At 50.0% G+C, this 27,980-nt stretch overlaps 1 protein-coding gene across 5 annotated transcripts in view; it reads left to right on the top strand.

Moving 5' to 3' along the window:
* AFAP1L2 (actin filament associated protein 1 like 2) overlaps window positions 1–25,533 on the top strand; it is a 66,773-nt gene extending 41,240 nt beyond the window's left edge. For 2 of the 5 annotated variants that reach the window (XM_071446171.1, XM_071446169.1), the window contains exons 4-20: window positions 2,705–2,796; window positions 6,685–6,775; window positions 11,042–11,125; window positions 13,408–13,613; window positions 14,170–14,349; window positions 14,915–15,004; window positions 15,717–15,801; window positions 16,450–16,554; window positions 17,077–17,288; window positions 18,942–19,087; window positions 19,965–20,076; window positions 20,713–20,949; window positions 21,038–21,203; window positions 21,527–21,694; window positions 21,965–22,146; window positions 22,761–22,889; window positions 23,227–25,533. In XM_071446171.1, coding sequence (XP_071302272.1) covers window positions 2,705–2,796; window positions 6,685–6,775; window positions 11,042–11,125; window positions 13,408–13,613; window positions 14,170–14,349; window positions 14,915–15,004; window positions 15,717–15,801; window positions 16,450–16,554; window positions 17,077–17,288; window positions 18,942–19,087; window positions 19,965–20,076; window positions 20,713–20,949; window positions 21,038–21,203; window positions 21,527–21,694; window positions 21,965–22,146; window positions 22,761–22,889; window positions 23,227–23,253 — 2,312 coding nt within the window. In that variant the 3' untranslated portion in view covers window positions 23,254–25,533. The remainder of the gene's footprint in view (window positions 1–2,704; window positions 2,797–6,684; window positions 6,776–11,041; window positions 11,126–13,407; window positions 13,614–14,169; window positions 14,350–14,914; window positions 15,005–15,716; window positions 15,802–16,449; window positions 16,555–17,076; window positions 17,289–18,941; window positions 19,088–19,964; window positions 20,077–20,712; window positions 20,950–21,037; window positions 21,204–21,526; window positions 21,695–21,964; window positions 22,147–22,760; window positions 22,890–23,226) is intronic. The other 3 variants (XM_071446170.1, XM_071446173.1, XM_071446172.1) reach the window with 3 other exon arrangements.
* The last annotated feature ends 2,447 nt before the right edge of the window (window positions 25,534–27,980 follow it).

Genomic DNA, 27,980 nt, shown 5'->3' with positions numbered 1-27,980 from the left:
CTGAAATATTCAAGGAAGCCTTCGTGCTTTCTTTGGCCACAAAACAAGCCACTTTTTGCATCTTTGAGACCTTGAAAGTGTATTTCTGGTTTGCTGTGCTGCTCTGCCCTGGCCCAGAAGGTCTGTGCAGTCACAGCCTTGTGAGGTGAGTTTGGGCTCAGCCCTCACCATCTGCAGGGACAGAGCTCCTTCATCTCCCAGGGATGTGGGAGCTCTGCAGAGGTAAAGGCTGAGAAATCAAACCTTGGTGAAATACTCTTTCCCAATTTAGTTTTCCCAAGTTTTGGGTTTGTAACACGGCAAAGAACATAATTGTCTAAAAATGTTCTTTCTCTTTGAAGTTCACCATGAAAGAGGTTGCTGGTAGTTGCATGGAGGGAGAGAATTAGTGACACACATTTTTAAATGCACACCTAGTCAGGGGCTGATCCTACCCCAGAGTTTCCAGTGCAGAGGGATGAGACAAGGACTCATCAGTGCAGCCTGCTGCTGATGTGCTGGTCCTGCAATAGCTGGGATTGTCTCACTTCCACAGTTGTTTGTTTTGGTTTTGTTTCTTTGTGGTGTTTTGGGGTTTTTTTTGTTGTTTATTTGGTTTGATTTGTTCTTTAAACTACCTGCAGCCAAACTTGGGCCAACTTCAAATGCCTCTGAAGACAGGATGTGCTCCCAGCTGACACGTGCAGCCCCAGTGTGAGCTCCAGACAGGGTGATGCTGTAATGCTCTAAATTGGGATCACAGCTCCCAGCAGCTGAGCAGCCACAGAAACATCTCTTTATATAAGTTCTCATTTGGGTGGATAAAGCAAAGCTTGCACTGATCCACCATGCTCAAACACAGGGAAAATTTCAGGCTGTTTATTTTTAGAGGTGGTTCTTTTGTTTCAGACTTTTCCCTGTCAAGGCCATGACTCTGCCCACTCAGTCACTCCCTGTGGGACCTGGCATCTCTCTCTTTCTGTTTTCAACAACTTCCCTATTCCAAGTAAAACTACTGAGCTATTTGGGAATGCTGAGGTCAGTGAGACACAGGTGTGGGGTCTTAGCCACAGCTGCAGCTGGGTGCAGAGCCCTGGTCCTGCCTCTGTGCCTGGATGGAGAGGTGCCTGCAGGCTCAGCTTGAGTGGATGGAGGGGGCCCAAGTGCCCACTGGTCTAATATTGATCTTCCAGTGATGGCACAACTCCCTCTGTCCCTTTTATCCACTGCAATTCCATGCCTGTAGTGGGACTGGGGACACACTTCTGTGCCTGAGCTGACAGGAACCTCTCATGCTCTGCAGAGCTTCAGCAGCACAGGGTGAAATGCTTTCCAAAGTCCATCACCTCCAAAAGTCACCCCTCCAAATTTTAAAATATGCAATTTCTGCACAAAAATGTATTTCCCTCCTCCTCATTTCTACTTGCAATCCAGTAGATTTCTGTTCTGCTTAATAAGCAGAACAAACACAGCTTTTGAGATGCCTTCCTGGGGCCCAGTAATTGAATTCCCTGCACTGGATGATGAAGGGACCATCATTTATGGATCCCATTTACTCTAGAAATGCAGCAAGTCTCTACCCAAGTGCACAGGGCCTTTCAGTGAGCCAAATGCCATCTCCTCCTCAAAGTCAGCACAAAGGGGCAGGAGTTTGGGAGGTGGGAGTGGTGTGAAGGGCTCCTCGTGTGGCCACAGTGATCCTCTTATCCCAAATGCCAGGTGGCATTCACTTTTACAAGGAACAGAGAGTACAGATAAGTAACAGCTAGTACAGATGTGAATTTCAGCAGGATTTTGGATGGTTTTTCTTTTTCCTTCCTTCTTCTAAGTCCTCTTCAAGCTGCAGCTTTTAGAGAGGCATCTTTATCAGAGGACACCTGCAAAATGTTAATGCTTGTCTAGGGAAAAATAGTCCTGCCCTCCCAGCCCAGTAAGGGAACAGTCTGTGATTTGTGATGCTGGCCTGTGTGGCTGGAGAAGGAGGGGGTGCATCCATCACTGCACTATCTCAGAGGTCATGGGATTTGGGCACTCACTGAGGCCACCCAGGAGTTCTGTGGTAGGAGAAGGGGACTGAACTCAAGTTTTCTGAGCCTTCAATGTACCCTTCAGATACTGAATCACTCTGCACCCAGCTGCTCGGAAAAAGGGACTTTCCAGAGGCAGACAGGGATCACCTGGAGCAGTTCTGCTGCCACATGCCACATCTTTGGCCTGAGCTGCTTCAAGAGCAGCCCTCCCTTGAGCAGTGATCACAGAAGCCACTGTGCACTTAGCTGAGCAGCCACCTTTGCAGTTTGCCCTGGGAGCAGGGTGGTGCTGGACCCATTTTTTGGGAAAGGTGGCAGAGGAGCAGACAGTCACTGACCTGTCTGCTTGCAGGGATCAGAGCTGGCATGGACTAAACTGCCCTGGGCCTCCAGGCACTGTGTGGTGCCTGCCCATTCTACTTCTCCAGACCCTCCAAAGTGTCAGCAGTGGGCCTGGCCTTCCCAGTTTTCCCTCCAGAAGGAAAAAGATGCCCTAAAACCAGAGGTCAGCTGGGTCTCCCAGTGCCACATTCCTGGCTGTGGCCTGCAATGCCACGGTGGCCCTGCAGCCCTGCCTGCCATTGTCACTGTGCTCCCCACTGGAATAGCATCCTGCTGCTCAGCACAGCCCAGGGCAGCGAGTGCTCTGCTGGGAGAGGCCACATGCCACCTGTGCCATTGTTTCTGCCTTGCAGTGCTGGATCAGAAGAACTCCCTGACCAATGGAGACTCAGGACTGCATTTGTCACCTCCTCAGAAGAGCCTGCCAGACCTCCCCCCTCCAAAGGTAAATACCTCACACCCTTTGCTTTTCCCTGCCTCAGCCTGGGGCTCTGAGCCCCTTGAGGCTTTGCTGTTGTCAGGTCCTGTGCAGAACAGCTGGGTGGAAACACCTCTGCCTGTGTATGATGGTGAGGCAAAGAGTCCTGGTGAGCTTTATTTTAAAAATAACAACAAAACATTGAACCAGGCATTTCCAGCTGCGTGTTTCATGTTTACAAAGACTGTGGGCCAGTGTGTGGTTGGTGCAGCTCCTGGGCTGGCTGGACACCCAGGAACCCCTGTGGTACCCAAATCTTGTGCTCAGGTGGATCAGGCAGCTGTGGGAGCTCCCCATGAGTGCAAATGGGGCTGTGCTCCCTGCCAGGGAGACCCACATAACCCATTGCATGGGCTCAAGGAAGGAGAAGAGAGGTTTTCAAAGAAGCAGAGGTGGTGATGACTCTCAGCTGCTGCTTTGGAAATCTCTCCTGGGTTGTAAATCAGCTGTGCCTTAGAAAAGCCAGGCACCCCTCAGCTGCAGGGTAGGGCAGTACCAGCACCTCCCTTGCTGCCAGAGCCTTCCTCAGCTTGGCCATTGCCACAGGTTTGCTCCCAGCTGGAGCACCTGGTGCTGCCTGCACTGGGTGCTGGGGCTGCTGTGGGTGTGCAGCCCACAGCTCTGTGAGGAGGAGCTGCTGGCTCTGGGGTTTCTCTGTAGGGCAGCTCTAACTCAGTTAAACCCCATTGTCTCTGTGCCAGGAGCCAGCCCAGCTGTCCCAACACAGGTCATGCTCGAGCCCCTGATGCTGCTGTTCAGTAGTTGGTGCAATGTGGGAATTGCTTTAGCTGGGATGTCAGGGTGTGAAAGGGAAGGAGGGCAGGGAGCAGGCATGGGGAGGAGGAGGAGGAGGCATGAGGAGGATGGGGTGGTGCATCCATCAGCCATGAAGGAGGATCTGTTCTTTGCCCAGGAAGGAGGATGCAGGGTGAGGCCCCAGGACTTTTGCCCAGGGATCTGTGTGGCTCAGCTGGAGGAGCTGGGAAAACAGGGGCTAGGATGGGGTGCAGCTGACAAACCCTAGGATGCCTGCTGGGAGCTGCTCCAGCCCCAGAGGGCTCTGCCCTTGCAGAGGGCTGGAGCTGGGGTGCCTGGGAGCAGTGGCCAGAGCAGGAACCTCTGTTTAGCTCTTGTATTTCATGGTGGGCAGGAGGTGGAATGAAGGCACCAGTGGGGAAGCAGCAGCAAGGTGTCCCCAAGGCATTTCTCTTGAGCTTGGTGCAGCCCAGCTTTCTGACTGGGCAAGCAGGAAGTTAAATGAGGGAATTAAAAAATTCCCTCAAAAAATGAGGGAATTAAAAAAAAAATAGTCTCAGATTTCAGCTGAGAAGGGCACCTGTCCTCTCCCAGACCTGTGCTAGGAATTTCCTTCTCCCAGCTGCTTGGCACTGGAGTTAACCTCCCTTGGATGCAGCAGTCAGGAGCCTCCTCATGTGAGCATCTGAGTGTCAGTGAGCTTTGGCAGTAAAGATATCTGAGTGTCCTTCAGGGAACAGGGCTGGGGAGAGCTTTAATGAGTGGAAATTGCTGTTAGGGGGAAATGGATCTTCCCTGTCTGCATTTGCAGCTCCCAGGGCAGGCAGGAGCCACAGCCAGCTGGGCAGCGGAGGGTGGAACACAACTCCTTGCACAGAAACTGAGGTTAGGAGAGGAATTCAGATTAGATCTGGTTTTGCTCTGCAGATTTTTCTGTGGTTTGGTGGCACTCAGGCATCCTGTGGTGTTGCTCTACACTTGCCTCTTGAGGCATGGAAGAAATATGGTGATAAAGCTCTGCACAGCCAATTGTCCCTGGCAGCCACTGGGCAACCCAGCAGGGGTGGCCCACCTGGATCCCACTGATTCCTTTGGATTTGCCCCAAAACAACCTTTAAACCATGAGTTCTGCAGGCCTTGGTGACCTCTCCTGTGCTGCAGCTCTGCCTGTTCCTGCCATCCACAGGGAAGGTCCTGTGGTAGGGATGCAAACACCCAGGGTGGTGATATTTGCATGCTCATTGTGCCATAATGCAACAGGCAAATGTTCTGCAAGGGCCAGCGTGGGTAAATAACACAATTTATAACCTTTGACTGAAGTTAGAGAGTAAACCACACCCCTAGGGAAAGAGGAGACAAAACAAATACCTTCTGGTTAACCAAGGTGCACCCTGTAGGAAACCAAACAGAGCAGCCCCTTCCCTGACAGTTGTGGGATGGTGTTAAAAAAACCCACAGCATTTCTTTGTGTAGGTAATTTCTTTATGGTCACAGCCCAAAGTGAGCTGGCTACACACAGGAGGCCACCACAGATGGCAATTACAGACACATTTCCTCGCCAGGGAAGGGATTAGGTAAAGCCCTGGAGTGACTGGGTTTGTTTTTGTTTCTTTAATGCAACACATTAGGACAAGAAGTTCCTAAACCTTTTAAGTGTTTGGAGGGCAAGTGTTTTCCAGCAGTGTTCTACGTGCCTCTGGAAGGAAAGTCCAGGCTGCTCACAGCATCTGGCAAACCCACATGAGGAATTTGAACACTGGGGAAATTTGGGAGGTTGGCAGAGCCACAGGCAGCTCGTCCAAGTGGGAGCAGACGTGTGACTTTGCTGTGGCCAGGGTTGCTCACTCCCTTTGTGGGCAGCTGTTGGCCAGAAAATCTCTTCCTTCAAAGCCTCCTTTCTGCTGCTCAGCACCAGTAGCTGCTGGTGGAAACAGCCAGGGCAGGATGGGCAGCTTTGCACCTGCATTTGATGATGTTGGCATGACCTGCAAACGGGCTGGTCCTGCAATGCTGGTGCACAGCTGGCCCCTCTTCCCCAGGGGGCAATTGTGGGCTGGCAGAATTCATGATTTGTGACCTTCAACACTGCTCTCTCTGCTGAGAGACCTGCCCCTCCTCCTGGGGGGAGTGGGGCTTCAACCCTGGGCTTCCATCCTGGCAGGGTTTGCACAGCCTCAGCCAGGGCAGCTGAAGCCTGGCAGGACAGAGCATCCTGTTGTCAGCTCACTGAGGGTGGTTACACCTCACTGGGAGCAGGGAGTGCTGCTGTCAGGTCAGGGTGGGAGATGGGATGCCAGGCATTTGGGAAGAACATAAGCTCTGTGCTCCGATCTGTTCATGCTGCTGCTCTGCTCTCTCATGTCCAACATCTCTGTGAATCACGTGAAAAGTAAAAAGTTTGTTTCTTCACTTTTTTCCCCTCATGTATTGATATTTCTAAAGGATCAAGGCATGTTTTTTCTGCCAGCCCTTGCTTGTGCTTAGGGAGGGGTTTGGCAGGCGCCACAGGGATTTTCCAGCACTTGGACTCTTTTCAAAGGCTTATTTTCCATTGGTGTTGTTTATCCATTTCCTTCACTTTTTGTTAAGAGCACAATTAAAGATTCCCAATATAGTTCCTAAGGCAGAGATTTTTTGTTGTTAGTTTCTATCAGGCAGGGACTTTGAGACACAACCAGAGCTGCTCAGGTTGTGTTTCCAGTGTAAAGCCAGGGTTGCACCAATTGTCCTCACTTCTGGTTCCCTGATAAGATAACCCAGATCTTATATAACCCATGGCACAGAGGACCATCCCCAGGTACCATGGGCAGCTTAGGGGGGGTCAGTGCTGTAGGCAGAACTGCTCAGTTCAGGGTAAGGCTGATGGTTGCAATTGATCAACTATGAGTTGATCTTCCTAAGCAACATAAAAGAAAATAACATTTATGATGCAATTATACAGTAATTTCAATTTATATTTGAGCTAACTCTACCACATCTAACAGATTTCATCCACTGGGATGCACTTGAGTGCTAAAAAAAGGGGGAAAGGACATCCCATTGTTTTGGTGGATGTGTTTTTACTTTAAATCATGTTTATTTTATGTGTTTTTTCTGCAGATTCTTGAAACAAAACAACCAGCAGTCCCCAAGATTGAATCCCCAGAGGGATATTACGAAGAGGCTGAGCCCTATGACATCTCTGTAAATGGTATATCCCAGCTAACCCTTGGGAGGGGGTTTGTGTGGGAGATGGAGGACTTGAGATTTATGAAAATCAGTAAATGAAAGCACTGATAGTTCGTACAGCTTTTGGGACAAATTTCTTTTTCTGCTGCTCATCACACTTGATATTACAGACCTAATGCTAGCTGGAAAGCAAAGACTACTGAATTGCTCCAATTTTGAACTTTCCTTTAGAAGTTAGTAATATGTTTGGGTCAATATATTGTCAGTGTAAAATGTTAGAAACCATTGTGGGTCCTCTTTGTTTTGGTGGTTTTCTGGCAGATAGGCTGCAGCCAAACACAAGTTTCATATATTGTCAGTGTAAAATGTTAGAAACCGTTGTGGGTCCTCTTTGTTTTGGTGGTTTTCTGGCAGATAGGCTGCAGCCAAACACAAGTTTCTATTCAGGATTGAGTGGTGAAGCTGTGGTGGCTTGCATTCGTGTCCTAGCGCTCTAATTGTCCCCTTGGGGCTCAAAATCCATGGCTCTGCTGCTCTGGTAGGAGTGATAACCATTTTTATAATTGGCTCTTTATTCAGCTCTGTCTCTTGTGGCAGTTTAGCCATCTGTAAGCTTGATTAGAGAGCCACACTTGGTGTGAGGGCAGAGCCTGTGGGTTCCCTTGCACACACCCTCAGTGCCTGGGACAGCACCCCAGCCACATCCCGGAGCAGGGCCACCCTTGCCTGTCCCCTGTGGGCTCCCCACCCTCTGGGAGGAGGCTGCTGCATGCTGAGCTCCCACATTCTCACTTTTTGCACTGCGTTCTGGCATCCTTTTGTTGGACACCCTTCACTGAGATTGCCTTCCTGTGATCTGATAGCAGAGCTGATCTTGTCATGGCTTTCTAATCCATTTAAACCCACATGAGACAGATCCTATCACCCCTCTCTAGGAGCAGGTCTCTGCTCATCAGCCTTGGCTGCAGCAGAGTGTGTGGCATGGGCACAGCTGAGTGGCAAGAGTCAAGGCAAGCAAAGGAGTGAGGGTTAAGGGTGACAGATTTGGATCTAAAGCCTTGGCTGTTGGATCTGTTAATCTGAAATTAACACCTTATAAAATGTTTCTACCTCTGCTTTGCCAAAGCCAGTGAATGGAATCCACTGGAATGTAATTCAATAAACCAGCCTCAGGGTTTATTTGAAAATTTGAGTTAGTCACACCTAAGTGATCCAGTCTGCCTGGAAGCACTCACACCTTCCTGAACAATCAGTGGAAAATCAGAAACTGCCTCTCACAATATGCAGGGGAACAAATGAGATGAATTTTCTACAGCACAGGAAGGACATGGACCTGTTAGAGTGGATCCAGGGGAGGGCCACCAAAATTGCCAGAGAGAAGGAACAGCTCTCCTGTGAGGAAAGGCTCTGAGAGCTGTGGTTGTTCAGTCTGGAGAAGAGAAGTCTCTGGGGGCAAGAGCTGATAAGGGAGCTGATAAGAAACATGGGGACAAACTTTAATAGGGCACATAGTGACAGCAGAACAGAGAGGGCTCATAGCCTACCTAAAAACTAAAAAGCTTCAACCTTTTTGTTGAAATTGAGCCACCCTGCAACCAGAAATTGAAGAATTATGATGTCCAATGCACAGCAGACAGAGACAAGCAGTAGAGTGCTGCTGGGTTGAAGAGTCATGGGAAACACATTGGATGTGTTGGATGGCACATGGGGTGGCTCTGAAGTTTGGGTGAGCTTTGAGTCATCCAGGGCAGGGGCCTTCTTTCTATGCAAATAATTCATATTCACTTCAGGCACAATCCAGTAGTATAGAATGATAAAACTTTAGTGAAAGTAGCATAACTTAAATATTGCCTGACATTCCCAACTTCATCTGGGAGAAGCTGGGTCCCCTCCAGCCCCAGTGTGAGGTACTGGGCTTTGAACAGGAAGATGGTGCCCAGCTCAGATGGGAAGAGGTTCAGGCTCATCATGGCCAGGGTGAAAGGTGCTGTTCAGTGCAGAGGAGAGGTCCCCCAGCTCTGCCCTGTGTTTGCTGAAAGGTTTTGGGTCCTGTGGCTGAGGTGAGGGCTGTGGTGCCCTGTGAGTGAAGCCCTGCTGCAGCTGGGGCAGCCCAGGGTGCTGCAGCCTCATCCCTATGCCTGCAATGTGAGATAAAGGAGATTTCTTTCTCCCCTCTGCAGCACATTGGGAAAGTGGATAAATTGTTAAGAGCCGTGGCATAAAAAGGCACATTCTGGATTAGCTGGAGTACAGCCATGGATCCATGTGCTGGGATACCCAGCTTGTGTTACCCAGGCAGCTCCAGAACTCACCCTCAGATCAGAGACTTGGCTGGCAGGAATGATCAGTGCACACCCAGCTCCCACCGCTGCTTTTCCTTGGTAACCTGCTGCTCTGAGATGCAAATACACCCACCACCCACCGAAATCTAGGTCAGTCAGATGCCCAAGGAAATGAGAGATCAGAGTGCTGCAAAAAGAGAAAAGCACAAATGATGGGAGCACTGTCCAAGTGAGGCAGCTCTGGGAGGCTCTCTGGGGCACCAGCAGGCTCTGTGTTTTCCTGAGCACTGCCACAGCTGCAGGTGGGGACAGAAAGCAGCAGAGATGGGGCAGAGGATGCCAGTGATTGCTCACCCCTGAGGAGAGTGGGGCCTTTGCATCCTGTGATTGCTCAGCCACTGCAGACCCCACCACATCCCTTCTACACAAACCTCCTGGTGTGCTACCAAGTCTGCTTTGTGTGAGGAGGAAGGAAGGAAGGAAGGAAGCATGGTGAGAATCTCTGTGCTCTTTGGCAACCTCACCTTGGAGGTGGTTCCTGGGGGGATGAGCCAGAATGAGGAGCAGGGAGAGATGTGGAGCAGCAGGTACATGGCAGGAGAGGCTGTGGGGGCTCAGGAGAAGGTGAAGTGTGCTGTGCTGTGCAGAGGGGAGTGGGCAGTGGTGCTGGTGCCCTGCTTTGCCTCAAGAGATCAGGCTGCAGCATGAGGGCAATCCTGCAGGTCCCTGTCCTGCCCTTTGTTTCAACAAGCACAAGCTCCCCATCCCAGTAGTCAGTAGGATTTGTACCTGTCCTACACAGTGGTGCTCACTGCTAGCAGGTGATCTGGGACCTTGGTGTGACTGCTGTTGCCAAAGGGCAGTCTGGACATGCCTGGCTTTGCCCTGGCCAAAGATGCCAAAGCCTGACCCCAGGTGCCCCCCAGCCCTCCATGGTTTTCCCCACAAGCTGGGTAGGGAGGGGTGGCAGTCCAGGAAGCTGCTGCTGGTCTTCCATAGAATCATAGAACGGCCTGGGTTGGAAGGGCCTGTGAAAACCATCTCATTCCAACCCTCCTGCCATGTACAGGAGCACCTTTCACAGGGCCAGGCTGCTCAGAGCTCCAGCCAGCCTTGCCTTGAGCACTTCCAGGGCTGGGGCATCCACAGCCCCTCTGAGCAACCTGTGCCCGTTCCTCATCATGTTTGCAGTCAAGGATTTTCTCCTGAAATCCAAGCTAGACCTACCCTCTCAGTGTGGATCCATTTCCCCTTGTCCTGTAGCTGTAAGCTCTTGTGAGAAGTCCCTCTGTGGTACTTTCTGACAGTGTTACAGCTTGAGCCTTGGAAGACACCCATGTGTCCCCAAACAAATGGGCGTAGTGAGGTCAGACAAAAATAGGAACACGACTAAAATAAGTGGGTGCACTGCCAAGAAAGGACATCAAAGCAAGCCTCCAGATGGGCTGAGGAGATAGAGCTTTCGTGCACCATCAGAGGTGGGACTGTGAGACACTGCAGCAAACCGGGGGTGGATTAATTAAAACCAAGCGAGCGGGCGAGTCTGCTGCGTTTCGGGGTCCATCTTTCATCAGCAGCACTCCCACCCCTCCGCTGGGGATCCTCTGCTTTTCATTTTCCAGCTCCAGCAGAGGCTGCTGCCTCCCTTCCCTCTTGGGTTAAAATGTGTTAAAGCCTTATCAGCAGCCTTTGCATAATTGGAGGGTGCGATAAGGAGTGAAACCGGGAGAGGAGCAGCCCCGTGGCTGCCAACTGAGCAATCATTGTTCTGGCTGAAACAGCTCATCAGCCCTGGCTGCTCTTAATTACGATGATGACGATTCTGTCTTAAAGGGAATTGCCTTGTTTGAGGGGATGGGTTGAAAATGCTGTCCCTTTATGAAATGTCAGCGTGCAGGGATGGGACAGCCTCACTGGCCGAGGGGATTGAGGCCCTTGTTCTCTGCATTTGCTTATCTGTGGCTTTCTCTCTTTGTCTCCCTTTCTCTCTCTTTTTGACTGTGCAGGTCTTTTTGGTAGGCTTGCTGCGGCTGGACCCAGGCCAGGGTTGCAGGTTACTGAGGGCGTTATTTATGCCACAATAACTATGGGTATGGCATGCTTTCCAAACCTGAAGTGCCTTTTTTAAACAACAACAACAACAACAAAAAACCAACCCAAAAATACCCCCCAAAAGTTCAGTTTTAGCAAAGATGATCAGGTATCTCCCTGGATTTGCCTGTTACCCCTGCATGGAGGATAACCACCTCTCGATGTTTTGCACAATGCATTATTTTTTGTGGCTTTCCCTGAGCTCAGGATGACAATGAAGAGAACTTCCCTAGCCTTTATTCCGGTTCTGTCACTGGTGTGGAGCTGATAATGGGTGGTAATGCTGGCTGTATTGACAAGTAGCTGTTTGGTGAAGGATTGAAGGTGCTCCACTGAGGCAAAGTGGCAGTATGAGATGGTCTGAGCTCCCTGCATCATGGAATTTAGCTCCCTGCATCATGCCCTGAGCTTCCTGCATCATGGATTTAGCTCCCTGGGAGCTCATGGGAAGACCCACAGGAAAGCAGAGGTGGCTTTAGATCCAGGATTGTGGCTGCCACCGGTGCCTGAGCTGTATGATTTGGAACTGTGAGCCTTAGTAGTGACCACAGGGTTGTCACAAGCCACCAGGCAAGGCTTGTCCCCATTTGCCAGGTGCACAGCCTTGTAAATGCCTTTCCTTCATGAGGCTGTAGCAGTGTCAGCAGGCCAGCAGCTCTTCAAGCAGGGAAGAGCTCATCTCATGAGGAACCACACTTGGGGTTGTGGTTGATGCACAGAAGAGCATCCAGAGCTTCTCAGCAGTAAGGTGGCAGGCTGAGACCTGCTGCTTAGGTAAGGGTACCAGGGACTTCCAAAAGAGGCCAGAGGGCCCACGTGGAAAAGGAGGGAAATTTGGAAGATGAGGTTCCCTTAGGCATCCTTGCTGCTGCCTGTGGAAGGGTCCTGTAGCAGTGCAGAGGTTCAGCTCCTTGGTGTTTGTAGGTGAGAAACACCTGCACTGTTACTCCATCTGAATTTCTGCCTGTGGACAAGGTCTGCATAGTGGGAATGCACTGAGGTTTCCCATAAAAGATGGACAGCTTGATAGATTGAGGGCTTGGAGATGTGCTCCATTCAGAGACTTTCAAAAGGAGTATTTGCTTTTTAAAAAGTGTTTTTTAATTGGTGAAGTTTTGATCACTTGAGGGAGGTTATAGAGTGAAATTTCACTGGGGGTAAAGGTGTAGCTTTGTTACTGCATCTCAGTTCCTTTTATTTAAAGAACAAATAAACCAAACTGAAACGTTCTTCAGTGAAGCTCCTAATGCCTTTTTCTTTCTCTTTTCTGGCTGCTTTTCTTCTTTTCATTTGCACCAATCTGATAATGTTATTTTTATGTAGATAGTAAGATTTGGTGAGAATCCAAATTAGATTAAATTCCAGCGAGAGAAACTTAACAGTACTCCTCCATGCTGTTTGGTAGGACAAGAATGCCAAACCCTACACAAATGTTGCCCCAAACTTACCATATTGCTCTGTGAGCTTATGTTGTGACTTAGAGCTCTAAATGCCAGCAGAGCATTGCAAATCCCCCTGCAGTCAGGGAGAACATTTTCAGTGTTTTTGATGAGCATGGTACCAGTGATCAGCTGAAAACTCCAAAATTCTGCAATGCCCTAGAGCTGAGTATTGAAAATTCCAACTCATCCCAGTAACATAGCAATCAATTTAAGAATGGACATAAAAAATGTTGTTACTGCTCCTCACATCTGCCACTTATGACTAATTTTTGGTGCTGCCACAGTGTATTACTTCAAACCCCCTTGCTGTCCCTTAGATGCTGAGTAGGGAGAGAGGGACCTGTTAGGCCAGAGAGGGAAAGTGAATGACATCTGAAATACAACAGATCATTGCTTGCTGCATGGCCTTGCAAATACCATTTTTACTTCTGGCATTTAGAGGACAAGGGCTGATTGTAGCTTGCTGTTGTTGCCTTAAAAATTGTGTGTGTTTGGCTTGAAGTGGAAAGTAGCAAAAGCATCTTTGGGGGGAAAGCAGCAAACATCAGGAAATGTCTAAGGGAATGTTCTCAGATTTGTGGTCAGCCGAGAAGTGTCTTTTGAGTGTTTGCCAACAGAGGCTATTGGGCACAAAATACTGCAATGAGATTCCTATTGGGCTAGAAAGAAAAAAGGCTCTATGAGGGTAATTTCCTATTAATTATCCTCCTGTAGGAGAGCCTCAAAAGACACATCCCTGCACTGGAAGCTTGTGCATGTGTGAGCATGGCTGAGGGAAGCATTCGACTCAGAGTTATTCTAAAAATGGACTTAATGACAGAGCTTTGCTTTTGTTGTAGAAGATGGTGAAGCTGTTAGTAGTTCCTACGAATCTTATGATGAGGAAGAGAGCAGCAAAGGCAAGTCAGCAACCCATCAGTGGCCATCCCCTGAGGCCACCATTGAGCTGATGAAGGACGCCCGCATCTGTGCCTTCCTGTGGAGAAAGAAGTGGCTGGGACAGTGGGCAAAGCAGCTGTGTGTTATCAAGGACACCAGGCTGCTGGTGAGCAGATCCTCTCCTCTCTGTCTCAAACAGTCTGGTTTTATGAGCTGAGGAAGGAAGTGGCACCTCAGACCATGTTAAATGAGCTGGCAAAAAACAAAGTACTCCTAGATGCTTCAAATGCATGTCTTGGAGATTTGGGGATCTTGTTCCTTTTTTAGAAGGAACGTGGGCATGGGATTGCTGAAGGGGGCACAAGGACACATTTGTGACAAAAATCCCAATCCCCCAAAATGTCTAGGGATACTTTTTGGGCAAATGTTTTGAGGTGGTTGAGCAGAAGGGATACTTACCCCAGAGGGCTAACCACATACTTGATCCTGTGTCAGTATTTCAGAGCATGTGTGCATGCAGTCAGATGTGTGTGTACCTGCACATCAGGGATCTCCTGTGTGCCGTCTGTGCAGACCTGTTAGAACTGAAGGACCTTGCTGTGTTCAGTGCACTTAATGCACGTGGCTGCACGACTTCATGCGTCACCTGTGGGGCTGAGTTCCTGCCATGAGCAGGAAGGCTCCTCCTCTGCCTCTCACCTGCTCCTGTCTCCCTTCCCCAGTGCTACAAGAGCTCCAAGGACCACAACCCCCAGCTGGATGTGAATTTGCTGGGCTGCACAGTCATTCACAAGGAAAAGCAAGTGAGGAAGAAGGAGCATAAGCTGAAGATCATCCCCACGAACGCCGATGTCATCGTGCTGGGGCTGCAGAGCAAGGACCAGGCAGAGCAGTGGCTCAGGGTCAGTGACACCTCCAGGATTTGTCCCGCTGGTGCTCCCATGCTTTGCTGGGAGAGCAGATCTTATCTCAACCCTGTCCTTGCGTGCTCTGGCTCCCTTCCTCACTGCAAGCCTTTATACAAATATACCACTTCATTTTCATGTCCTGGGATAGATTCTTCCTGCACTCCCTGCTGCCTTCGGTGTGCTGGAGGCCCCGTGGGGACCTTCCAGCCCAGCTGCTGTGGTGGGGGAAATGTCTGGGCTGGGTCCCCAGCAAGAATTGGCTCAGGGCAGGGGTAAATGTACCCTTCCCATGGGACAGCAGCAGGAGGAGGAGCCTCCTGGAGCCCAGGAGGGGCTGTGAGACGCCAGGGCTGCCTTTGCTGGCAGCCTCTCCCCGTGACTTGGATCCAGCAATTGCTGCTGGATGCCTGATGCAGCTCCAGGACAGTCCCCAGGGTCACAGGGACAGCAAACCACGGGTCTCCCAGGCTGATGTGGTTTTGCCTGTCCTAGCTGGGGGAGATGAATTGATCCTGTTACTGCAGCTCTCTCACAGGCTTTGGCTTCCCCTTCTGCACAGGTAATCCAAGAGACCAGTGGTCTGCTCTGTGAAGGGGGCGGTGAAGGAAACCAGTACATCCCAGACTCTCAGCGTCTCAGCTACCCAAAGGTACCTCTTGTCTCCACAGACAGAACTAGCACTTGGGCTTTCCAGCCCTGTTCCTCCAGTAGAGAGCAGTGTAGGTGCCTTAATTTTAAGTAAGCAAAGACTGGTATGAGTGTAACCAGACCCCTGTGCTGCTGAAAAGGAGCATTCTTGGAACCATCTTAATTTTCCTTTGCATCTTAATTTTGTTGCCGTGTCTTCCCTCACAGACTAACTCAGCATTTGGCTACCCACTGTCTAGGGCAGGAGCTGCTATCTCACCCAATGGGATAGTTGTGTTCTCCAAGAGCTTTGGGAGGGACACAGACCCTTGGATGCCAGGGCTTGGGCCATCTCTAGTCCAGGTTTAGGTGACACTCCCCTGGGAGCAGCTTGTTTCAAAATAGTGGGAGGACAAAGAGACTTTCCTAAGTCTCTGGTGGGCACCCAGAATGGACCTGTTTGGGCCCCTGGCTGGTTCCTCTGCCCTTGCCCCCTATAGAGACTGTCACCAGCCAGGCTGCAGGGTGCCATAGGGTGGCACCAGTGGTGCCACTGTCTCCTCAGAGGTGAGCCCAGATGGGTGGGGCATGTTCAGGAGCAATGGGAGCATCTGCTACAGAGAGAGTGGGACCTCATAACAAGGGAGATGGGGAAAAAGGCCATTGCAGCCTGTTCTGGCTGGAAGAATGGGTCACCTGCATCTGTGGAGCCTGTGCCTGGTGCTTGTTGACAGGTGGAGGTGTCTGAGAGATACTCTGCAGCCTCCGAGAGTGGGAGCAGCACCGACGGCCACGTGGAGACAGCTGAGGCAAAAGATGGTAAAACCTTGCCCTGGGAATGACAGGGACAATGGGCCCTTATCCTTCTGTGGCTCCTGCCACTGCCACCTCCAACTGACCTGATGAAAGCTCTGTGTGCATTCATTGCCTGGGAATTTGATGTTCTTAGCAGGATTACCTGTTGGTAATCCTGCTAATTCAGGCTTATCCTGCTAATTCACAGGCTTATTCACACACTGACTGATGTGCCCAGTAGGAGAATGTTGAAGAGGTTCTTTGGACATAAACTTTACCCCTCCCACCTTGTGTCCTTGTTTTTAGAGAGGAAAAGACTTGAATACAGTAAATGTTAATGGGTAATGGTTCTTAATTAAATTGTTTGTGGTGTAGGAAACTGAAGGGAGGTTGGGAACTGCCCAGCAAGAGCTGTGCAAGCACCTCCCACTGCTCCTGCAGGGACTGGCCTTTGGTCAGAGCCGCCCCACGTGTAAAGCAACACAGATTAGCATCTCCCACAAATCCCTAACTGATCTTAGTGGTGCCATCCTCCTCCTGAACTCCCTGGCCTTTGGACTTTTCCAGCCTGTCCCTGAGTCACAGGTTTGCTCTCTGCAAAGGGATGTGTGTGAGGTGGGACAGCAGGCTGGGAGCTGGGAAAGCCACACGTGTCTTTTTCATTTCTGGTAGTTAAGAAGAAGGGCACAACTGGCCTGAAACTGAGCAACCTGATGAACCTTGGGAGGAAGAAGTCCAGCTCCCTGGAGAGCCCAGAGAGATCCCTGGAGACTTCAAGTGAGTGGCAGCATGAGTCCCTCTGCAGGGATTTGCCTCAGGGCAGGATGAGCACCAGGCATCGTCCTCCTCAAATGGGCCTGTGCCAGGTGGTCCTGCCAGTAAATCCATGCAGATTGTGGTGCCTGTGGCTCTCAGGGTGACCCAAGAGGAAGGGTGGGTAATACCAGACATGCACACACAGGGAATTTGTGCTGCCCAGGGTGTGGGAGCCTGCAGGGAGAGTTGTGAGGGTCAGCTTGTGTTTACCACCTGGGACCAACTTTGTCCAACCAGCTGCAGCCACCTTGCTGCTCCAAAGCTATCCTGAATTTCAAGGGTATCATTTTCAAGATTTTTACCCTTTTCACCCTGTTTTGTGTGGATAGGATAGCTTGTCTTTGTGCTTTTGCTCTTTATTCGTGCTTGTGACTTTGTGTTGTGTGGTGATCTCATAACTTACCCTTAGACATCCCCAGGCTGTCCCACAAATTAATCTGGATTAAATGGAAAATGTGTTTAATGAGCCGTGATTGCTTGCAGGTTACCTGAATGTGCTGGTGAACAGCCAGTGGAAGTCACGGTGGTGTCAGATAAAAGATGGGCACCTCCATTTCTACCAGGACAGGAACAGAAGCAAGCTGGCTCAGCAGCCCCTGAGTTTGGCAGGCTGTGAGATCATCCCAGAGCCGAGCCCTGACCATCTTTACTCCTTCCGCATCCTGCACAACGGGGAGGAACGGGTTGTTTTGGAGGTAGGGTGTCTATCTCTGAGAAAGCTCTGCTCAAAATCACCAGCTTGGGTACCTTAGGAGGTCTAAATTCCAATGAGTTCCTCCAGAGGAACATCAGTCCAACAAAACAGAACCTGAAGAGCAGGACTGAGGTTGATCTGCCTGTGGTCACCCAGAATTGTGTGCCACCTCACTGGTAATCCAGGCTGTGTGTGATGCTGGCACCTCTCAGCCTTCATCTTAGGCACTCATCTTAGGGGTGACTTGGGGTTCTCTGGAGATTCCCATCTCTCCCCCACTGCAGGATAACCTTGGATAATTAAGTTCTGTGGAGTGCATTGCAGATGGTTAATGTTAGATGAGAACAATGACACTTTAGGGATTTAAGGCTGTGGTTAGGAGGAACAGAGAATTTCATGTTTTGACAGCAGAGCCCCAAAGCCATGGGGCACACATCCCAAGTAAGCCTGTCACAGATCTGCCCCTGAAAGTGCAAGTGAATTCATCTCCATCTGTTACTTTCCTTTGTCTGCATCCAGGACTGTTTATCTCTAATCTTACTTCTCTCTGACGACAGCATGGTTATAGTAGGAGGTGGACAATGTGAGCAATTTCCTGTATTTTTCCAGTGGGTGGAATATTTATAGCTAAACAACTGACTTTGAGGGCATACCATGAAATTGGAAGATGTTTTTGTTTAGTTTCAGATTCAGGGTCTGTCTGTATCTAAAAAATTTTGCCCAATTACAGATGTGAAGAAGAGGTGCTGGGAAAATTTACATTTTGTGAATGGAAGAATCTGTATTGTGTTGGGATATCAGACTCAATGTCAGACTCAATCTACGGACTGGCTGGCTGGCAGGCTTCCCAGGGACTGAAGTCTCTGCTAAATAAAACAGACTGAAAGCTCAAAATATACTTTCCAGTTTGGAAAGTGTATATATATATTCACTTGCCCTGAATTTTACTTTGTGGTTACTGCTCTGGCTCCTCAAATCAGTGCAAAAAGTGGCTGCATCAGCCAACATCTCTCTTTATGTGCAGTCCCCTGCACTGGGAGGTGCATGTGGCTGTTTGCTAGAGCTGACTTCATGGCACAGAATTTAACTCTTCATGTTGCAAAATTTCAGATTGCTCACTGCAGCTGGGAATTGGGTCCTGACCATGTTAAAGCAATGGACTCTGATGTTCTAAACTCTTCCCTTCTCCTCTGCAAAGAACCGTGGAAGGGGTTTGTGCTCTGAGACCTCGCAGGCTCGGGTCTCCTTGCCTCTGTTTTGGCAATCCCATTGCTGCACTCTGCTGGTGCAAAATAAAACCCGCAGGCTTTCCTCACACAAAGCTGCTCCCTGCCAGCATCTCCAGCCCCAGAGACTTCTCTTACTCTTGTAGACAGCTGAGTTGATCACCACTGAAAGGAAAATGCAGACTGACTAGAAATTTTAGGAAGGAGCAGAGCAAAGAGCTGCATTTATGTAGCTGCCAAAATTTTGAATCAGTCCATGCATAGAGTTGTACTTTTAAGGCAGCCTTTAAGAGCCTACTTTTAAGTTTTATTATAAATACCCAGGGGATTGCCAGCATGCTTCCCTACCCAATCTAAGCCAGCATCAGCCCTGTGAGTGCAGAGAAACCACTGCTGCAGCCTGTCCTGTCTGTCTGATCACCCTGCAGGCAAAGTCCTCAGAGGAGATGGGCCACTGGCTGGGCCTCCTCTTGTCGGAGTCAGGCTCGAAAACAGACCCAGAGGAATTCACCTACGATTACGTGGATGCTGACAGGGTGTCCTGCATTGTGAGCGCTGCCAAGAATTCCTTCTTGTATGTCACTGGTAATGGGTTGGGGCTGGTAGAGGGAAAGCAAGCCAGAGCAGGGGGCTCTCCACTTGTGGGAGGGTGGCTGCCATGGAAATAGGTGGTGAATTCACAGCTGCAGCTCAGCCACTTTCTTTTGGGACAGGAGAGCACTTCCTGAGCTGCAGCTTGCCATGGGGCACCTGCCTGAGTGGCTGCTGCAAAAGCAGGTTGGGCTCTCAGCCACCCAGTCCATCACTGGGGCAGGGTGACTGTGCTGTGTGACAGTGTTCACTGGGGTCTTACGATGAGGGAAGAGATGAGGATCTGACTCCATGTTTCAGAAGGCTGATTTATTATTTTATGATATATATTATATTAAAACTATACTAAAAGAATAGAAGAAAGGATTTCATCAGAGGGCTAGATAAGAATTGAAAAAGAATGAGTAACAAAGGCTTGTGACTGACCCAGGCAGTCCAGACAGCTGGACTGTGATTGGCCATTAATTAGAAACAACCACATGAGACCAATCCCAGATGCACCCATTGCATTCCACAGCAGCAGATAACCATTGTTTACATTTTGTTCCTGAGGCCTCTCAGCTTCTCAGGAGAAAAATTCCTAAGGAAAGGATTTTTCCTAAAATGTGTCTGTGACAGTGCTGCTGTGGCTGAGAAAGGAGAGAGCCCAGGGGAAGTACAGCCCCATTCTGGTGGCTGCTGCTTACCAGGCAGCAGCAGCAGTGACCCCACTGCTCTGTATGGCTCTGCCTTCTCCTCTGCTGCATCTGGCTGCCTGGCCTTGCCCATACCTCAGCACTGGTGTTCTCAGGTGTCTCAAAATGCAGCACTGCAGAGCCATGCAGTAAATCCAGTCCCCTGATGGGATGTCCTGTTCACAGGCTAATGCAGAGGAAATACTCTGAGCCCAATGCCTACATCGACAACCTGCCCAAGGGCAGGGTGCAGCAGGAGGAGCTCTACGACGACGTGGATCTGCCAGACCTGCCTGTGGTAAGAGAGCTGCAGGGAGCTCTGGGGGCACCACAGCAAACATCTGCCCATGGGGAGTCTCCAGCAGTGCAAGGGGGGGATTCCCAGCCCCTGGGGAGATCCTGGCCTTTGCAATGGAGCAGAACCAAGTGTGGAGAGGAGTTGCTAAGGAATGGGAGAGAGGTTTCCAGAAAGGGGCTGTGGGGATCCTCCAGCAGCTGGGATAAAATTCCACGGTTTTCATCAGCAAACAGCATGGATTATTTGGTGATAGTGCGCTTTTTGGATCCTAGCCTTTCAAAATTCCTTTTTATGTCTGTAAGAGCAAGTCCTGTGTGAAAGGATAAGAACAATGGGTCATGCTGGGAATGGGACTGTCACCTCAGGAAAGGCAAAGAATGTGGCATGGGTTGCTGGATGTACAACAGTGTGATATCCTTGCATGGGGCTGTTGCTGCTATCAGAGAGACCTATTGAAGGAAAACAGGAGGGGCCTTTCCTTCAGTACTTCAAAAAGGCCTCTGTGGAATGACTCAGAGACTGGCATTTTAGTTCCTCTAAGGTTTTTGGAAAATACTCCAGATTGCCTGAGATAGTGCTGCTCTGCAGCGAGATGTTTCTTGTACTTCTAGTTGCAGCAGATGGTTTCTTTTGCAGGAAGAAGCACCCAAGAGTGAGAGCAAACTGGAGGGGGATCAAGACAGAGTGTATCTGGATCTGACCCCAGTGAAGTCCTTACTGCACTGTGCTGGCAAGATGTCATGCCAGTCTTCCCCCCTCGGGTCACCATCCCTAGAAAGGGCTGCCAAGGCTGCCCCAGAGAGCACAGCTGAGACAGCCCCCATGGCTAAGGAAGCTGAGCCCTGTGCTAAGGCAGCAGAGACCTCGGAGCAGGTACTGTCCAAACTCTGAAACCAGACCAGGCTTAATCACTGAGCCACTTCCCTACACCTCATCATCCCACTTCACTTCTCCTTCCCAGAAACACCCAGAGAAGCCAGAGGCCGAGGAGGCTGTGCCACGGGTGCCTGCTGTCAAAATGCAGAGCCAGCAGCAGAGCAGTGTGGTCCCCGAGGTGCCAGCAGGCCCAGTTCCAGCAGGCAGTCCCCAGCTGGTGCCTGCACACCGGCCCAAGATGCCACTGCCAGGTGGGTGTGCTGCTCAGGGGGCCCCAGATGCCACTGCCAGGTGGGTGTGCTGCTCAGGGGGCCCCAGATGCCACTGCCAGGTGGGTGTGCTGCTCAGGGGGCCCCAGATGCCACTGCCAGGTGGGTGTGCTGCTCAGGGGGCCCGAGGGTGCTTAAAGAGAGGCGGTGCCCTGTGATTTGACTTGCCTCTGCTCTCCAGCAGTCTGTGTGCTGTGGTTGGTGACTTCTCAGACCTTCCCTTGTCTTCTTTCCAAGCACCTGAAAGGGTTTTCTCCCTCCTGCTTTTTCCCCCCTGACTGAGGTTGTTGGTGGGCTGTTTCCAGCAGGAGCAGTGGAAACCAAGCTGGGCAAGAACAGGACAGAGGCAGAGGTGAGGCGGTTCACGGAGGAGAAGGAGAGGCTGGAGAAGGAGAAGGATGAGATCCGAGCTCAGCTCACCCAGCTGCGCAAGGAGAGGCGGGAGCTGAAGGAAATGCTTGGTGGCAGCACAGGTAGGGCAGGGCAAGGTGGGATGTGTGGAATTGAGACAAGCTGGGGCTCTGGAGAAGGAGGGGGCAATGAACCTGGCCCTCCTGGGACCAGAAGAGATGGGGAGAACCTGGTGCTTTGAGCCAAACCACATAACCCAGACTGCACTAGAGCAAGAGCCACATCCCTCTTGGGATGAAACCCAAGGAAAATGTACAGGACATGCCCTGATCCCTGCTCCCCTCAGGAGCTCCCCAGGTCCCCAGCAGGCACCAAGATTCCTCTTCCTACAGACAAGAGCCTGGAGCAGAGGCTGAAGGAGATAGATGAAGAATGCAAAAGGAAGGAAAGCCAGAGGGTGGACCTGGAGCTGAGCCTGGTGGAGGTGAAGGAGAACCTGAAGAAGGCAGAGTCTGGCCCGGTGACACTGGGCACAGCAGTGGACACCACACACCTGGAGAACACAGCCCCACGGGTATGTGGGGCACCCCTGGGATGCACAGCAGCTTTCTGGCAGCTAGGCAGTCACACGGTCTCAGCCTGCTTAAAAATATAATAATTAATAATAGCATCAGTGTAATATGCAATCTTGCATGAATGTATAGCTAATATGTCTGTATTGACTATTATATATAATATACATTATGTAATAATAATCTAATGAGGTAACAGCAGTAATGGGGAAGTGAAAGGTGGATGGGGCTCAGGAGAGTGGTTGTATTTTCCTGTGGGGCCTTGAGCAACACCCTCCAGAGCCATGCAGGTCTGGACTCAGTTCCTTCTGCACTTGGCTGAGCTAAGGGATGGTTTTTGCAGGAGATTTGGGCATCTAATTTCCTTCTTGGGAACTTGTTTTGCATGAAATGGAGATCTCCAGCACCTGCACCTTGCTCTGTATTTCTAATTCTGGAGTCCTAAAAACCCAAACACATCACAAACTCCCCTGGTGTTTTTTTGAAATTGGCATGTCACTGAAAAAATGGGCCTCAGTGCAAATGGGATGATGCTGTGACTAGGAGATGGTGGGAAAAGGCAGCAATCTCTCCCAGTAGTCTGTAGTCATGATCATTGCTCTGATTTTTATTGTAGGTTCAGACAAAAAGTGCCAGTCCAGCAAACAGCACAGAGAACTCACCAGTCAACTCAGCCACGGCTTTAAAAAACCGGCCCTTATCTGTTATGGTCACGGGGAAGGGAACAGTCCTACAGAAAGCTAAGGTGAGGTACAGCTGGAAAATCCATCTGGGACAGCCTCTGCCTTTCCCTTCTGGCAGTGGAGCAAACTGGCTGTGGTGGGATGAGTTTGTGGGGGGGTCCCATGTCTGGGAAACACCCCTGACCACAATTCAGACACATCAGTCTGATTTTCCTCCAGTCTTTCCACCTGTGTTTGCCTTGCCTACAATTTAAATGAATAAATACATGCATTGTTTGTAACTTAAAATATCCCTGACCCGCCCTGCAGCCAAAACCACTTGGGGACCAGACAGTTGATCCCATGCACGTTATGTTGCCTGCTTTGCATTTTGACTAATTTGCCTTTATTCCTTGGCAGGAATGGGAGAAAAAGGGAGCTAGTTAGAAGCACGTCGTTCAGACATGGACTAAAGACTCAAATTGCCCACACTTGGCCCAGGGGATTCAACCATCTGTCAGTGGAGGTTGGGTGTTCAGCACCACCACACACCAAGTGCCTCCTCCACGTGGCGCCCACGGCTCCGACGCAGCGCTGGAGTCACGGCTGCTGATCAGAGTTATCCCACGTGAACCTGCTCTTTCCAGACAAATCCCAACCATGTAGCTAAAACAATAACAGCCAGTGGCAATCCTTCCATCAAAGTCCTAACCCAGCTGATGTAAACAACGTTACTGTACATAGGGGGTGTTTTGTGTATTTCTACTCTGAAGGTTTATCAATTAAGGTTTCTATATTAGTGACTGTAGTGGATTCAGAAGGAACCTCTGCTGTTCCTCAGCCTGGTGAGTTTGTACCTGTCCCGATAAAGTTGTCAACCTGTCTTGCTGCCAGTCATCACTCAGCTGCATTTCATCCAGCCTTCAGTCAAGGGCTATCCCCAAGTGTGAGCAATTCTTCAAACATGAATGAGAAGCACACAGCAGCATGTCCAGGGCATTTTTTAATCAGTGTCCTGGTGCATTCCAGCATCTCCTACCAGCTGCAGGTTTGCTAGAATATTGAGCTGCTCACCTTCTCATGCTGTAAGCTGTGTTACAGACTGGCAGCACCAAGAGCTCTGAGCAAAGAAGATCTGCCAGGCAGATTCAGTTAGCTTTCTTGAAGATCTTACTTCACCTGAGGAGTTTGTTCTTAAAAAAAGAAAAAAAAAAAAAAGGAAAAAAAAAAAAAAGAAAAAAAAAATTGAGGGCTTGCTCAGCTGTTTCATGGGAAAGCTGGATCCCAGTGCATCCTTCAGGGATCCCCTTTCCCAAGAGAGGGGAGGTAAAGCAGTGCCCATGCTGCTGCCCCAGCTGTGGTGGTGTCTGATCCGCAGAGAGCTGCAGCTGAAGCCATCCCACTGTCCCTGTGTCCCTCCCCACTGCTGTAAGGCTGCACTGCCAGGGCTCTGCTGGACCTCTTGGTGCTGTCACCCTCATTTCCTGATCATTAATACAGCCTTTGGGCCCTGGCAGTATGGCCCACAAAGCCCACCCCTCTCTACCCTAGCCAAGCTTTCTAATGAAAGAGGTTGGAGATTTGGGACAGCTGAACTTAGAGACATTGAAATTTGAAGGGTGGCAGTGGGTTGGCAGAAATCTATGCACTCCTCCCCTCCCTGTAACCTGCTGGCACGTGTGATGGCCTGGAGACTGCTCTTCCTGTCTCCTCTGATGGCCCTTCAGAGCCCAGGCTCAGGAACTGGGTTGATGGATGGGGCTGGAGCTGTTTTAACCCTACAAAGTTAAAGCAGCACCAGTTCCCAGGGTGGATCATCCATGGGGCCCTGTGGCTACACCAAAGCCAAGGTAAAGGCAGACAGGAAAAATGCTGTACCTTCCTCACCCTGGAAAATATTTGAAGGCTTGAGAGCACCTCTAAAGGGCTGTCCTGTCTTCACACAAAGGCCAAACAGCCAGTGGGAGCCCAGGGCTGTGATACTCAGAGCTGGTGCTGTCATTGGGGTGAGTGAGAATGTCCTGACAGGTTCTGGGCTTACTTGCCCCCACCACAGAGCCAGGGTGCAACAAAACACTTGGTCAGGCTATCCTGGAAGCAGGAAAGGTGACTGTGCTCCCTTTTTTTTTTTTTTTTTTTACTCTTTAGTTTCCACTGTGGTGCAGATGGAGGAGTTGCCAATGCCAGGCCTCAGGAGCCTCAGCTGGCAGGTTGGCCCTGTGCAAGATTTTGCACATAGGAAAAAATCATGCAAATAAACAGCTGATTCTGGTTCAGGATCCTGGGGATTTCCTTCTCCAGAGCACCAAAAGGCCACAGACTCCATGAAGGTTTTTTTTGGCCCATGAAGAGCTGGCAAGAGCCCCTCTCTGTACCTGAATATCCGTGTACACCGTGCCCTCAGTGTAGACCCTGCTGCCATCCTCCCTCAGTGTACACCCTGTGCCATCCTCCAGGAGTTGTCCAGACATTTCACTGAGACAGCCATGGGCAGGAGCAGCTCTGCTTTCCCCCTCACAGCCCAGTCAGCTCAGTGCTCCTGTTGGGATGTCTTTGTGAGGGAGTGGTAAACATGGGCAAGTCCATTTTCCCCAAACAAGAAATGTTAAACAATGTCTCTGTGTCCCCATTGTTTTCCTAACTCAAGGCATTTCCTTTGTTGTAACTGTGACCTATAAAGTGGCTCTTTAGAGGGTTTTATAATAAAATGTTGAGTATATTATGGTACCAGTGGTTTTCTCAGTAATGGGGCTCTTGTCCCTGCTCTATTTCCCAATAGATTTCAAGTACATCAAATCCCCAATACCATTAGTTACTACAAATCCTTAGCTATGCAGTGAACTGTACACTTCAACTGCAGTGAACTGTAGCTTAAATAGTACTGATTGCACCATCAAGAAAAACAATTTTCAGAGATTTAACCCACTGAAAAACAGCAGTAATCCTAACAATATACATGAAGACATGTAACAGATTGCTGCCTGTATGTCTGTCTCTCTGTAGCAGTCCTCTTGCCCAGAACCAGCAGGGAAAATCTTCCATTACCTTCCTCTGGCCACTAGATAGCAACTGTGTGCAGGCTTAGTGCCTGCTGCAGTCTGAGGGAAAACCGGGATGGGCTTTAGCTGGGAAGGAAAGACAAGAGTTATTAAAGGAAACAGTGGAGGCCTTTACAGAACAGACACCAAAGCAGGCACATCTGTGAAATATCTCTTGGTGGCTCCACTCCCACAGACAGCTTAGGCAGGCACTGTAGCTACAGCACAAATTCCTGGGCCAGGTCTGAGCTGACTCCTTGACACAAACATGCCAGTGACCTCCCTGGTGTCCTGTCAGCCTCTGAGCCCAGGAATCCCCAAACAGCTCGATTTGGGGGGGCTGGTTTTGTGCACTGAATGGACAGCAGCAGCAGCTGCTTTTGTCGTTGCCCAGCATCAGTGCCCCATTGCCTACAGCTGCTTTGGAACACCCCTGTATCAGCTCCAGCTGATAAAGCTGCTGCTTTGTTGGTCATTCCAGTGCAATCCTCACCTGTGCACACTGCAGCCAGCCCACCATGGGGCCTGAAGTGTCCCCAGCAGAATTCCATCTTCTTCTGGAGGGAAATTTCCTGCTACAAACCATTTTCCTTAGCAAGTTTCTCATTGAAGTACCTCCACATTTCTTGCTTTGGCTACACAGAACCCCACAAAAGCTCCTGGGTGTTCCTGACTAGCACACCAAGGCTGCTAGTGGCCATGTGGATTTCCCAGTAAGACAGAAGTGACAGATTTTCAAGGGGAAAAAAAAAAATCCTCATATCAATGGAGAGGTTGGCCTGAATGTTTGTGTAAGATGTCTCAGGTATGAATCAAATTAATTTACTCCTACTGCAGGGTGAGATTGCAGAGGGATTTGAAGCTGAAGAAGCCAGCTGGCTTTACAGGGAGCACCAAGCAGAGCTCTTGCAGGCTAGCCTTGGCTTTTGGTATGCAGGGAGAAAGGCACAGTGGGGTCAACCCCCAGGTTCCCTGCTGCAGCCTTTACAGGACAGCTGCCATCCAACATTTACTCACCACAAACAGCCATGGTTTGGCTTGCTGAGGGAGTGTAAGGCTAAAGGGGGTGAAAATCGTGGCACTTAAATCCCATTTTTAAAGGAGAAACAGGCTCTCTCCTGGAGTCAGCAGGCCCAGGACCAGCAAAGCTCACCCAGGAATCCTCCAGTGTGAAATTCAGAGCTCCATTAGCAAGAGCAGCCCAGACACTCATGACAAGCTGGCACAGACAGCATCCTCTGAGCTCCTGTGATGCCAGACAGGATTAGTGCTGGCTTTGCAGGGACCCCACCTCCCCAGTGCCTGTGCCAGCCTCAAACATTGACCCAGCCTTAAGGGAATGGGCTCCCACCAGGTACAGGCTCATTAAATATTTCTGATTGAATCATGGCAAGTCTGAGAGTGAATTTAATAAGGGATCATGTCAGAGACCCAAGTCACTTACCTACTTATTCTTTTTTAATTAAAATTTACAAAAGAGAAGTCCCTGAGATTAGCTAGGAACTTCAAGACACATTTTTAAAAAGAAAACAGCTCCAGAAACTGCTCAGCAGTGTCCTGCTTGCCTGTGGGATCAGCAGATCTCTCCAAGACCATCCCATATATTCTAATTATCAGGCTGGCTTTTCCCATCTCCTCCCAATGCCCCATGACCCTCTTACCTTGCAAAGTGCTTTGTCTCATACAAAAGGAGAGCTGGTGGGTGCTGCTGCTGCCAGAGAATGTCTGAGCATCTATCCAAGGCTTCAGGGATCACCTGCTTTCAGGAGGAATGCCAGGAGGAAGGTCTCATGTAGATCCCTGACATGTGGGGATTCCTGGGGACCAAAGACCTCATCCAGGTGTACTCAGAGCCCAAAAATTTGGTTTAGAAACCAGCTTTCCTGAGCTACTCCATGAGTTTCCAACCTTTCACATCATCCCTACTTGACAAACCAATGCACAGAGATAGTTAAATCCTGTCCAGCATTAAAATGCTGTCTCCAGCATGAGATTTTGCACTCTGTGCTTCCTGAATCACACGGAGATCTTTGTGTGATGCATAAAGCCAGCAGGATGATAAAAATGTAGGGTTTCCCCAGCTCAGGACCCAGGCAGGCCTGCCTTGTTCCTTGTGCAGCCCACAGGTGTACTTAA

The sequence above is a fragment of the Agelaius tricolor genome, unplaced genomic scaffold (assembly GCF_023055355.1).
Source record: "Agelaius tricolor isolate 1412-34295 unplaced genomic scaffold, bAgeTri1.0.p SCAF_22, whole genome shotgun sequence".
Taxonomy (NCBI): domain Eukaryota; kingdom Metazoa; phylum Chordata; class Aves; order Passeriformes; family Icteridae; genus Agelaius; species Agelaius tricolor.
The sequence above is the reverse complement of the archived record's forward strand: the minus strand, read 5'-3'. Positions and strand labels throughout refer to the sequence as shown.